The 14,228-nt window shown below is 32.0% G+C and overlaps 1 protein-coding gene, 1 long non-coding RNA gene and 1 other non-coding gene across 4 annotated transcripts; 2 read left to right on the forward strand and 1 right to left on the reverse strand.

Annotated features, from left to right (window-relative positions):
• TRNAK-CUU (transfer RNA lysine (anticodon CUU)) lies at positions 1 to 73 on the forward strand. Its single transcript has one exon. It is a non-coding gene; the product is annotated as a tRNA-Lys (tRNA).
• A 100-nt stretch (positions 74 to 173) lies between these two features.
• On the forward strand, positions 174 to 2,695 carry LOC140817919 (uncharacterized). The gene is made up of 2 exons (XR_012114892.1): positions 174 to 347; positions 2,009 to 2,695. It is a non-coding gene; the product is annotated as an uncharacterized lncRNA (long non-coding RNA).
• Positions 2,696 to 6,358: 3,663 nt separating this feature from the next.
• On the reverse strand, positions 6,359 to 8,992 carry LOC140817922 (suppressor of disruption of TFIIS-like). 2 transcript variants are annotated; one of them, XM_073177714.1, is made up of 9 exons: positions 8,870 to 8,992; positions 8,070 to 8,136; positions 7,924 to 7,989; positions 7,706 to 7,803; positions 7,593 to 7,630; positions 7,390 to 7,477; positions 6,965 to 7,300; positions 6,809 to 6,874; positions 6,359 to 6,668 (listed from the first exon to the last, which is right to left on the reverse strand). In XM_073177714.1, exons 2-9 carry the CDS (start codon positions 8,128 to 8,130, stop codon positions 6,519 to 6,521), a joined length of 903 nt encoding a protein of 300 aa, XP_073033815.1. In that variant the 5' UTR covers positions 8,131 to 8,136; positions 8,870 to 8,992; the 3' UTR covers positions 6,359 to 6,518. The 2 variants fall into 2 exon arrangements, with proteins under 2 accessions (XP_073033815.1, XP_073033820.1); XM_073177719.1 differs by having other exon boundaries at positions 6,809 to 7,300; positions 8,870 to 8,874.
• Positions 8,993 to 14,228: the final 5,236 nt, after the last annotated feature.

Consider the following 14,228-nt stretch of genomic DNA (forward strand, 5'->3'; position numbering starts at 1 on the left):
GCCCGTCTAGCTCAGTTGGTAGAGCGCAAGGCTCTTAACCTTGTGGTCGTGGGTTCGAGCCCCACGGTGGGCGATTCCGTTTTTACTAAATTTATTTTCTTCCATAACGGGCTTGGCACTCCCACTGCAAATGGGCTTTTATTATTGTGTTGATTGTGAATAGCGGTGATTGAGCAAAGCCCATTCATTCATTATGGGCCTAATTATTTTGGTCCCCCGTTCGATAGCTGTACGAAAATATAATCCTGGCTCCACGATTATGTCGTCTTATTCCGACGAAAATGTTTTGGATTGTGGCGATGAATCCTGCTTCGATTACTATTTAATCGATTGTTAACTTGTTTCAGGTATGATTTCTAAAATTTTCTCGAAATCCATTTTTTTGGTTCTGTATAGGAGTTCGCATATGCTTTGTGCTTGATTATCTGCGGTTACATATTTGCAGATTTCGAAATTGTTCATTCACGATTAGTGTGAAAATTTCACAAAGGGACTAAATCTAAGTACTGAACCCCTTGAAGTCGACAAACAGTGAGATTTGTGGAATCGATTGATTGGTATGGGACAATGTTGAATTTAAAATCTTGACGGGTTATAATATGAGCTTTGATCTGCGACGAAATTATTTTTGTATGGAGTTAACTCATGCTTTCAATTTTATGCTGGTGTGCCTTGAGTAATTTATGGCGTTGAATAGAGGAAAAGTTTTGGAGATATGGGTTCTCAATACAAGTCTGTTCATGATTTAGGGTTTCAGAGAGTTTTTTCCCATGTCGTTGTCTGAGCACCTTGGAAAAATAAGTAGAAAATATTAGACCAAGCTATGTGGCCTACAGAGAGAAATTCAAAAAAAGTACCAACACAAAGAGACTTTTGAATCAAGACCTCTGGATTTCTGTTAATCTTTTGGCATGTTTATACTCCAGCTCAACAAGGCAATTAAAGGGAGGACTGAAGTGTTCTTGGATTAGTCATGGCTATAAGTTCCCTTACTGATACTGGCTTCGCCAGGTTCTAGGGGAGCTACTCTTCTTCTTATTCTTTCATCATGCCAGTCAAATAGGAGAATAAACTGACCTGGGGAAATTCTTTGAGAGCATGGGTTTATTTTGTTTCAAGAAGCTATGTGCATATGTGGAAGGCACATTCTTACCTCAAATGAATTGCTTCGAGCTTTGTAGACACAGCACTCAGAATTTAACTTGATAACCTTAAAACTGTGATGTCTTGTTCCATGCTTCTTGGACGTTGAATTGTTGGGCATTTGACAATAAATCATCCTAAACCCTTAAAAAGTATCAAAACTGAAGTAGCATGAAAACTGATGAACTTACGGAGATTTGGACCACGAATGCTGTAACATCCATCCATCAAAATACTCTTGTTCTTGGGATGTCTATGCGCTGCATGTTATTTTCCAGGAAAGTTGACAATCTGAAAAATATGATCCATTGATGCTCCGATGAAGTGGGAGTCATATTAGTTTCTATAAGTTAATGTTAAATGTCCCACATCGGTTAGATAATTAACCTTTGAGTGGCATATATTGGCTTGGACAATCCTTCCTCCTTGAGCTAGCTTTTGGGGTTGAGTTAGGTCCAAGTTCCAATTTTAACATGGTATCAGAGCCCGGGTTTCACCGTTATGTGTTGGACTGCCTATACATAGGCCACCCGTTCTGCCCATAATTGGGTCATTTGTAAACTCCACGCTCCAGATGTTCATTCCTGGACGTGAGAGGGGTGTGTTAAATGTCCCACATCGGTTAGATAATTAACCTTTGAGTGACATATATTGGCTTGGACAATCCTCCCCCGTTGAGCTAGCTTTTGGGGTTGAGTTAGGTCCGCGTTCCAATTTTAACAGTTAATGTTACGTGCTTCCCTCACATACCTTCTGGAGTATTAGTTAAACGAGTTCTTAAATTAATATTTTGATGATTTTTATTGGTTTCGCCCTGTTTGTTTTCGCTACGGTCTATCAGTGAAATCTACTTTACTCTATGCAGTCTCCTTTCTGCCATCAGAGCACTGCATCCAATAACTAATCGAGATAGTATGGAAGACCAGAAATTTCTGTCTACACATGATGGTTCGGTCAGCAAGTCTAGGAAAATTAAAACTTCTGCAAAAGATGCTGCATTGTTGCAAGCTCCTGGTGGTAGTGCAAAGGGGCAAAAGGCCTCGAAAAGAGGTATGATGAATGATGTTTCACCATTGTTTGGACAAGACAGACTAATGTTGGATTCAAACACTGCACCTTGTGATGGTTTGAAAATACAGAAGGGATTAAAGGCCTCCAAAAGAGGTCCAGAGAATGGCCTTTCACCCTTGTTGGCCGAAGGAAAACTGATATCGGATTCATTACCAGATTTAGAGTACAGAGCTTTGAGGCGTAAATATTTGCTTTTGGAGGAAGAAAACCATGGATTGCAAATGGAGTTGCAAGAGGTTGAATATGATATTAAAGCCCTTGAAGATCAGAAGCTATCTCTTCTCGATGAACTTGTTGTCTTGGAAGGCTTGATAGATCCTTCAGAGCTTCAACCTCGAGGTCACGGATGGCCTTGACTGTTTCATTTTGTCGGTATATTTGTATAAATTTGGTGTTAAAGCATTTTATATATTGCCAAGATATTTGCCTCTATCGAATAACGTAATATTAAATATAGTAGAAATTTTAAATTTCAAGTCCATATGTCGGATGAAATATAAAAAAATTTAGGTTTTGTGCATAAAGGTTATTTCTTTTAGAAATTTACCTTGTAGAAATCGACAATGGTTCGAAAAAGAATATATATTAATGTATGTGGTAGTGTTTGTGTGGTCTTATTTGGATTTTTTACGTCTTCTAAATATAATTTTCAAATATTTTATTTGTTACAAAAGTCAAAACCACTTAAAATAAGTTCATCTAAATATTATGTAACATATTTCAGAATTGATTTTTTTACCATTTTATATCCTTTTAAACGTTTGTTATTGTTTAAGATTGAAATATAATTTTTAAAACGAAAATATAAGTTGTTTTAGGTTTGATGGATAAGTATGGGATTTGGTGACTAATCCTTCATTCTCTTACCTTTGATGACCTCACATAATAACATTTTTGCCACTTTCCAACCCTCATGAATTCAGCAACGAAAACCTGATTACAGTCATTACTCTGCTTCCATGGACGCCACCAGAAATTAGAAAAAAATTTGCTGCAAAATTTGAAGGCATGGAGAGTTCTTCCAAAAATGGAAAAAATTCAGCAACAAAAACCTGATTACAGTCATTTTATGCATGAACCAATTCTCATTTTTGCATTTATGTATGTCGATAGGGATAGGATGTTCTTCATATGATCTAACTTGTCCGGTTTACGTCACATCACTTGTTAGTGTACGAAATATTTTGTGTCCGAAATAGGTTGGATAAGCGCAAGCTGAAATGTACTCGAATTATATTTAATTTTAGATCCATACATTTCAGGCAATAATTATATCGTATTTAGTATTGATTTCCTTTCATTCCAACTTTTGGTCAAAGAGAGTATATTCTTCTTTTGCTCCACAAAATCCTATTCAGTCGTTGATTTGATTACACAAATGTGGTTTAATTTCCTCAATGGGTCAAAAGGGTGCACATACCTATATGCAATCAAACAAACTTCCCAACCGTTTTGTTTTTTATTGTAAAAATATTATTTTTATTGAAAATATAGATTGAGAGTCGACCCGAGTAATGTAAGATTTAGAACTAGATTTGTATGATAATTTTTATTAAAAAAATTCCACATAATTATTTTTATTTATCAAAATCTCATAAAATAATAACAAAATATAACAATATAATAGTTGTAAATATAGTTATAGGATGTATTTATTGTATATTTAGTATTTTTCTAAATAATTATTGATATTTCTTTCTTAAAAATATGTACAGAAAATACTTTGTCCTCATTTTTTTTAAAAATTTAATTTCTTGGAATTATATTACATTCACATTTGAGTGGGTATCATGTGAGACCGTCTTACGGATCTTAATCTGTGAGACGGGTCAACTCTACTCATATTCACAATAAAAAGTAATACTCTTAGCATAAAAAGTAAAACTTTTTTCATGAATGATCCAAATAAGAGATCTGTCTCACAGATACGACCTATGAGACCGTCTTAGCTTTCACATTTTACCTGAAGGATTATAAAATCCATGGTGGGAGAATATAATTTTTTGTGTGGAGAGTGATATGGATACTATAATCAATGAGAAGAGATTTTAAAGAGTTATTATCATTTATATCAAAATGGCAATGAAATATAGCTTTTAGACTATAGTATGGTTACACAATTTGCGTTTATTATTAACATCAATTTTAGATTATGATACAAGCATAAATGCTATGATAAATTCATAATAATCATACTGGGTGAAAGGGATCTTGATATTTAATATTTCTGGGGGAAAAGAATTTTAGAAATATTTAATATAAAAAAAATTATTCAAAAAGCTCTTACCATGCACGCCCTTGAAAGCATCATTTTTAGTAATATTTGCTAAAATTACTATATTAACAGAGGGACCCCATCTCGGACCTAAATGAAACGGTTTCAACTAAATAAAGGCTTGGTATGAGGGTAATGTCTTGGTTCACTCCAACCCATTATACGGTAGAGTAGATGCTACTTGTGGGGGCAGTGCCCTCACAGGATCTCAGCCATTGATTTTACATGGTGATTAAATCTGGGTCTTTGATCACTTCATGGGGTGTATATGTGTTTAAATCTGGGCCTTTGATCACCTCATGGGGACAATACCTCACAAGATAAGGTGAAATAAACCTCATTAGACATATCATTAGTGATAAATCATAGTTATTTATCGATATAACATGATTGAACGAGTCTTTGTGATTTATCCGTAAATAAAAGCAACACATGCATAAGAAGATTGAAATGACAAAGCTTTTTTTGTCAGGACAATGAATTGACTTCTGATGACAAGACTAATGTGAAAAATTATTAGTAAAAGCACAACTTTACAAGCATATAAATATACAATTTTTCTTGAATCGTTTTATCAAAAAAATGAATTTTGGGAGTGGAAGATCACCTTCAATTTCAAACGATGAAGAAAAAGAAAACCCCAACCATTCCCCAACCATTCCGCGCGAGAACCCACTAGCTACATCTTTTTTATTTTATCTTTGACCTTCGCCTTTCATATCTTCAAATTGTTGGTCTCAAATGGTTGGTCTCAAGTATCTCAACTTGAGATAATAATATATGAAAAAATAAAGAATAAACTGGAAATCGAGATTTACGAAGAAAATCCCTAAAAATTATTAGGATAAAAACATGTGCAAGATAAAAGAATTCCACTATAATATTTTATGGTGCACAACATGCTCACTATGTTTTTAAATAGAACACACACTCTCTTAATACAGGATAACAAAACACCTCACGAGTATTATAGAACTAAACACTCAAATACAATTAGATGATAGAAAACTCGAAAAAAGGATTATCTGAAATGAGGGAATGATGCACCTATTTATAACAGCATTTTCACACGTTTCACAATTAATTAAAAGCATTTCTTCATCTTCAAACATCTGCCAACCTTCTTAATTGCATCTTCCAACCTCTGCATTTATTGGCGGACACAAATTTATATTGCAAATTTTAGATTGTATCTGAATAATAAGCTCTTTGAAAGATGAAGACTAAATAATATAATTATAAAAACTTGCTTTCGAATTCCGGATTGTATGTTAATTTTCTGCACAATGTCTTAAACTCATGAACATTTCATTAATTCTCGTTGTCGAGCCAACGAACCAACTCCAAGCACTTGAATTGTGTTTGGATTAATGGATTTGAAATTGAGAAAATCCTTAATATGTTTGGATATCTTTGGATTCATTGAATTTCAGATTCTTTCTTCACATTTTGTGCTATTGTTCTACAGTAAATTGACAGATTTCAAACCCTCATAAATTAGAGTCACTTGAAATCTTTAAAAAAAATCTAAATTATAATTCCTCTCTTCGAATCCAAATAATTCATTTCAAAAACTATGTTTTTAGGATTTGTCGTACAAACTGTTGTTATAAGCAGAATCTATCAAAAGATCACGCATAAAATGAGGGTTAAATTACTCATATCGAAGTATGCGGGATATAATTGCATTAAGGTCACGAGTTTTTTTTTTTTATTTGGTCTGGATCTTGACATCTTCATTTTCAATAATTTCTGGGTGGGCAGTTGAATAATTAATTGCATTATTTGTTTTTGACATCATTATATCTTAATTATTTTCTTGTTCATAATATCGGTTATATATATATATATATATATATATTGACCAGATTATTGGAAGTAAACTTTATTTTAATTTTAATTAATGATGAACAACAAAACATTTACATCACTTAATCAACAGAAAATAGAATATGACATAAAAGTAAGAACTACTGGCATGGAACATAGTCATGGTTATCTTGCTCGCAAGAAAATGATGACACAACACCTAAGCAATGACAGAAGCCTCCAGTGGTACCCCGGAGTAGTTAACTTCAGCAAGCTTTTCAGCTTCCCACAGCTCTGGTATGGCTTCCCGAAGATTATGAATACTTTCTAATGCATAATCTGATCCCTTCACTCTCTGGGATTTCCCAACCTGCATCAACAACAATCCCGGTTATACAGATTACTGTAAGTTGTGATGGAAAGACAGATTTCATGTTGAGTTTAAGCTACATGTTTCTGTATATATTTTCTTGAAAATGGAGTTCAAATAAGAAATAAACAAGAACTTGCCAGCATGGTGTCGAGGCCTATTCGTTTCCCGGATTGAATATTGCGAATACTATCCTCGAAGAATAACTGCAATATCAGAGAATAATGCGTGTAAGCATAATTAAATACAAGAAAAGGGTAAGCTTCAATGATTGGATATAAAAAGGGTAAACTGACAGTTCTGCTGGGATCAATGTTAGCGATTTTGAGAGCCCTTTCGATAGCAGATTCTGATGGTTTACAGACAACTGGTGTCTTGGGCAATCCTGATGATACTACTGTATTGGTCTGAGAACAATGTCCAATAATGTCGAAAATTTTTCGAGGGCTATATGTAGAAGCACCAGAATATGGATTGGTTCCCATAAATTCAATCTCGTCCTCATCATCGGACGCTGCGTATTTGTGTGTAGGATTAAGAGTTTCAAAGCAAATGATCCCTTCAAAACAGTCTTCCAAACCAAGGCTACTTAGAGCTTTAATAGCATGGACCTTATCAGCATTTGTAAATATCTGTTAATCAAATCAATCAGATGAATTATACTTTGTTAACGTAAATAATACTAAATTTGTGAATGCCACAAAATTTGACAAAGTCTTACAACTTTCCGTTGGGGTAAGCTTAGAAGAAGGCTTCGCAGTACAGAATCGGGCTTAAGATTTTCATAAGGTAATCTCCCATGGACAAAACTGCACAATTCAGAGCTTGTGAACTTCTTGATTAAATCATCCAACATACTGAATTCAAGACACAAGAAAATAGAGTAATCCATCCAGTCAAGCTTTTCTCAAGAAAATTACATACCCGTGATATTCATCATAGTCAAAATCATAGCCAATTGCCTGCAAGAAACACCCGTATCACAAATGATCTTTCATATGAAATTCAGGCTTCAATCCAAAGGAAGATAAACATACCCTTAGACCAGCCATTGTTGTACCATAATTCTTGTAAAGTAGATCACATAAAACAGGGATTTTGCTCTCTTCTACACCCAACTTTTCAATCATATAATCTGTAGAGGGACATAATAAATCACACGCCCATAGAGAATTTAACAACTATAACACTGAGCAGGCACGAAACTTTACTCGGAAAGGTCGACTACACGTATTTTAAGGTGTGAGAAAATTACCTTGAATGTTCTTAAGAACAGCAGTAGCAAGACCAGAACTTAATGGATAAAGGGTATCATCAAGATCTAAAGAAGAAAAAAGAGCATCGTCATTTGTGTGATGCAATTGCAATTTTAAAGCTATTTCTTAAAGTTTAAAAACTCACCAAACAGAAGGCAGTCATATTTTGGCCTCTGAACCTGTCTATACCGGTCTTCATATTCCATCTCAATCTAACAATTTGAATAGAAAACAAATGAAATTATTAAACATTCATCGCAGGGCTAATGTAAAATTCATCGAATTGGACATGAAAATGCAGTTCATTTCTCAAAGGCAGAACAGACTTAGAGAAGACAAATTTTTCATGCACAACTCCTGGTATCAAAATTATTTCATTAAGATTAAATGGGCTATCACCACTCGTCTCGATACATCGTATCTACAAGAAAAGTGTCCACCAACAAAAGTAATCTTAAATTAAGTAGCATATTAAGGAGTTAATAAAGCAGACGTAAAAGACTTGAATAAGGATTTTTAACGGGAGAAATTGTACATCCAAAAGAGGGAAAAATACAATTAAAACGTATTCAGAACTTTTAAATACGTTCCATACTGACATAGGAACTATTAAATTCCAAACTCGCCCCCAAAATTCAAGAATCACCCACTTTTTCCTCATCTGGTACCCCAAAACCAGGAACAAAGAATGAAAATGCAGATACGAAAACACGGACAAAAAAACCCCAGGAATTAATGGAGAGGGCAACCCTTTATTTATATGGGAAAAAAAAATTTTAAATTTTACTCTCTTGACAAAAATCCTCGTTCCTTCCTTGGAAAAACCCTTTCAGTCCCATGACCCAAAAGTCATTTCATCTATCTCAGAAAGTTCAAATATCTTTCATTTGTCGATGGAAACCATGAAAATGAAAACAATGGCAAGATCCCAAATAGAAAGCATACCAGAATTTGAGAAATGCGGATTAACTGGAAAGAATAGCAGAGGCAGAATCTTTATTGTGCAGAGAAGGAATGGGAAGGAGAGGGGGGAGGAAATATGGAGGCATATGCTGGGTTTAAATAGACGAACCGTTGTGATATTTAAAATTTTAAATTTGGATAATAATCTTTTAATAATAATAATAATAATAAAGATATATATTTAAATACTTGATTCACCTTGTGGTATATACCAATTTGCCCTTTGGGATGATGATGCTGATGATGATGTTCCAGTGTGTCAATCAATGTTTTTTAAATAAATAAATAAATGCAAAAATATATCAATAAGGAATTTGGCGCAAATTAATTTATATTTTGGAGTCAAGAAATTGTCAAAATTAACTTGAAAATTTTAATTATTATAGGCAAAAATTTGTGTGAGACGGTCTCACGAGTCGTATTTTATGAGATAGATCTCTTATTTGGATCATCCATGAAAAAATATTACTTTTTATGTTAAGAATATTACTTTTAATTGTGAATATCGGTAGGATTGACCCGTCTCACAGATAAATATTCGTGAGACTGTCCTACAAGATACTTACTCATTTATTATAAACTAAGGAGATTATTTTGTTCCAGAGGACGTTCACTACTTTTTTCGATGGTGTCCTCCTCCCAAGAGACTTGCTTATGGGATAATGTTTGCTTGTAAAGCCAAGATGATTATCGTCCTAAAAAACTTTCTTGTTAGGTGTTATATCGCAATGAGTTTATAAGCTATTTTTATTGATTTTAATATTTCAATACGAAACATTTGTGACATATATACAATATTCTTAACTTTTTATGGAAAAAATTTCAATATTATTTGATATTGAGAGAGATAAAGCCATAAATATTCAGCTCAAATAATACTCAATCCACCGTAAATAAGTCTCCCATTATATTTATTCAAAATTATTCTCCCTAAAGTCTGATTTGAAAACAAAATGGAATAGACGTAACATAAGACACGATTAACACGTTTATATTAATTTCTCAAAGAAAAAAAAGAAATAGAAAGCGTTCACATTGTGCATTTACGAGATCTTTGTTCACCAACCAACCGTTGGAGCGGTCTTTGATTATTACTTCACTTAAAACATTATTTCATTAATTTTTGGTAATTATCATTACAGAAATGATTGAAGAAGATAAAAATGATATATGTTTTTTTATTGAATATAAATTTGATTTTTATTAGAGCCAATAATTACCCTAAGAAAAATAATCAATCCATCCATTGTTTTCCCGTGTGCTCGTTTTCCATCTTTTCAATCAAACTAACCAACGACCTAGGTGTATATTGATTCATTCGTTTTAGTTTTATATTTATAATGGAAAGTATATTTTTTATATAAAAATATTATTTTAATGAATTGGATCGAGTCATAAATTTATATTGACTCGTAAAAAAATCTTAGATGAGTTTTTATAAAAAAAACTAATTAGTGTACAAAGTCGGATCACAAAAACTTCAACCTTTATATATATATATATATATATATATTCAATTTTTCCAGAGAATAGCTACCTCACAAAATCCTCAATCATTTGCAAAATTTAAATATAATAAAATAAAAACTCAAATAAAATTTAATTAGAAATAATTATTTCAACGAAAATTTATACTTCTTGTTTCGACCAATTGAGTCAATTCGAACAAACAGTAAGTTCCACGCGGGTACATTTTTTTATATTATATAATTTTAAGAAGAATTCCAGCCGTTGGATTGTAATATTGTGGAGGAGATATTTTGTGAGAGGATCTCACGGATCTTTAGCTCTGAGATAAATCAACCTTATCGATATTTACAATAAAAAATAATACTCTTAACATAAAAAGTATTACTTCTCTTAACATACAAAATAATATTTTTTTCATGGATGATCCCAATAACCGATATCCACAATAAAAAGTAATATTTTTTCATGGATGACTCATTTAAGAGATATGTCCTCACAAAATACGATTCGTGATATCGTCTCACACGGGTTTTTGCCAATATTGTGATGTCTTATATCTCTTTTTGAGAATTTTATTTTATTTTATTTTTTAAAAAAAGAAACAAACAAAAGTGAATCACATTTTTATTACATGATTTGAAAAATATTGGTTAGTTGGTAGCAACATAAAATATTTTGGGCATTTTTCTCGATACTTCCGAGCAAGTAAGCAAGCACCTATATTCTTTTATTTTAACTACTCGATGAAATATTCTCGACGGAGACAAATATCAGAATTCCGTCACAATCACCAAATAAAAATAATTTCATAAAAAATATATCTAAGCACAGTTGTATTTGGATCAATTGAAGTATTTAAATGAATAAGTCTTTTGTGAGACGATCTTACGAATCTTTATCTGCATGTGAGACATGTCTACCCTACCAATATTCACAATAAAAAGTAATACTCTTAGTATAAAAAATTAATATTTTTTCATGAATGATACAAATAAAAGTTCTGTCTCACAAAATACGACATATGAGACCGTCTCACACAAGTTTTTCGATTGATCGTGGATGAAGCAATATTAATGCAAACTCAATAATCCAAATATTGATTAAATATGGAGTGTACATCACTACCAAAAGTTTGTCTAGATTAGGTTTGATATACACGGATACGCACAATTGTGTGTCATCTAATAACTAAATGTATCAATCTTCATCTTTTCGAAGTGTAATATTCCAACTTTCCAGCTATGAAGTTTCTCTGAGTTCCTTGGTTGTAAGGTTATCTACCCCAAAAAGTTGAGTCTCACCAATTATTAAACCTTCATTAAAAAATTCCAAAACTTTATTAAAAATTATAAGATTTTAATTCTTCAAAATTTTTAATGTATGTCTCATTTTACATACGAGTTTCTTATACACTAAAATTTAAGTTTTTTTTTTTTATTTCCGTCTTAATTAGATACGTATGTTTTCACACGGATTAAGAAATTTATCGAAAATTTCATTTATACCAACTAATTTTTAGTTTTACCCTTATTTAATGAATGATTATATAAATAATTTATGATCTTTGTAATAGTTAGTTAACTACAAGACTCCGAATTAATTAGGGGTATGTGAGTGAGAATGTAGGGAAAAAATATTGCTACATAAGATATTTGCTTATATATTTGAATCAAACGAATACGTGATCTAAAACACATCATTGCTTACCAATATGTAGATTTTGAGTAAGTTTCTTATAAAACGGTCTCACGTTTCTATATGCGTGAGACATATTGACCTGATTCATAACTATGTTGACAAATAATATTTTTTAACGTCAAAAGTGATTTTTTTTGTGTGGATTTGATTGAGTTGGATATGAGTTTTACAAATCTGACCCGTTTAATACATTGAATACCAAAGAATAATATCATTAAATTCATCAACATAATTTGAATTTATTTTTTATATATATTTTATTTTTGGTGGGTGGGGTTGAAATGTCACGAATATCCCCATTAATAATGATGTTTTTTTATGAATCCGTCCGTCGTATGCTTCAATTATTTTATTTCTAGTTTCATTATTTTTTTCAGCTTTCAAATCATTTTCCAATTATTTTTGGCCCACTAATCAACGATATTGTTGATTAGAATGCCGATCAATCTTTACCAAATAGGATGGGATAGGATAGAATATTATCAACCTATGTATAATTATTTAGATATATTTACCAAAAGGAACCATACGTATATACGTTCTATACCACTTACCAATATTTGGACGAAGTTGTCACACAAAACTTGTTCAGTGTAATTTATGTGACTGATATAATTTACTTGCTATTATGTGAGTTTGAACTTTGGAGTTTTTCAATATACACTGAAATCTAAAATTTTAATTGCTCGTGCTGTCGTACAAAATAAAATTTTGAATCCTGATGATTATTCAAAAATTGAAACTTGTTCCCTAGATTAATGTATTTTCTTCTTTCCACTGGAAGAACAATAATTGGACACTTACGATAAACATATATATAATTAAAGCAGTGAGTACAAAAAAGTAGCCCAAAAAATTGTTTAAAAAGTGAAAAGAGAGGGACCTTTAATTAATTGTTTGTTAAAAGCCAGAAGAGGACGACCTCTAAAAATATTGTTAACGCTTCGTTTCTTTTGAACAACCCATAGACTTTATAATAATTAAAACGTTTATATATATATATATATATATATATATATATATATATATATATATATATATATATATATATATATATAAAAGTAATGAACAAAAACAATTTCGTAAAGATAAAACACTAAGGTGTGTTTGGTTGAGTAGATTAACTAAGGATAGATTAATAGTCCAATATTTATCGTTAAAATTTTAAGTTGTTTTAATAATCATTTTGACCCGGTTTAAGATCCAATTTTATGGATAATTATTTGATTAATAAAATTGGATCTTAAACCGGGTCAAAATGATTATTAAAACAACTTAAAATTTTAACGATAAATATTGGACTATTAATCTATCCTTATTTAATCCACTCAACCAAACACACCATAAATGAAAATAAGCATATTATTGTGAATATCGTGTATACAAGAACAACAAGAAACAATAACTCAAACCGATGCTTGTAACAAGTACATCGTTACAGTATGTGCTTCGAAGATTTAGTCGGACGACTGTTTTCTATGATATAACGGGCAGAGCTGTAACGATGTTGCACAAATCACCACACCGACGAACGGAATAGCACTCGAATTTTATCAACATATCAGGCAGAACTACGAGTAGCCCGTAAATAAGAGAAAGAAAGCATGAACGAAGGACATAGAGGAAAACAAAAAATAGGAAAAAGTGGCATAGCCTAGCTAGGCATATTTTGTATCGATCGGTCCAACATTCAACGTACCAGGCCCTGCTCGTACAGTTACACACAAGTCAAGCTTTTTTTAGTTCAAAACTACCCTTGATTTGCACCCACAAGAAAGAACTTAATCAATTATTCTTAAACTTCCATAACGTGTAACACAATACAAGCTCATCTATAACACTTTTATTTTCCTACTTAGGAAAAACCAACATTCCTCGATTTTCATTCACACAAATGGAAAGTCCATTAATATACACAACCCAAAATATATTATATACATGTATAAATAATTATATAATCCAAGATAAATTAACTTTATTCAAGTTTTTAAAAATAATTTGCGATAATGAAAAAAGAAAAATCCCCATTCTCAATCATGAGTGATTTTAACCATATAATTGTAGGCAAAATCGTTACGTAGAGAACACAATTGCTTTTCTGATATGTTATTTCTATATAAATAAATAATTGTTTTTTGCTGCTCAATTATTTGCAGTCATGGCTGGCTGTTTG

The sequence above is a fragment of the Primulina eburnea genome, chromosome 2, assembly GCF_022965805.1.
Source record: "Primulina eburnea isolate SZY01 chromosome 2, ASM2296580v1, whole genome shotgun sequence".
Classification (NCBI taxonomy): domain Eukaryota; kingdom Viridiplantae; phylum Streptophyta; class Magnoliopsida; order Lamiales; family Gesneriaceae; genus Primulina; species Primulina eburnea.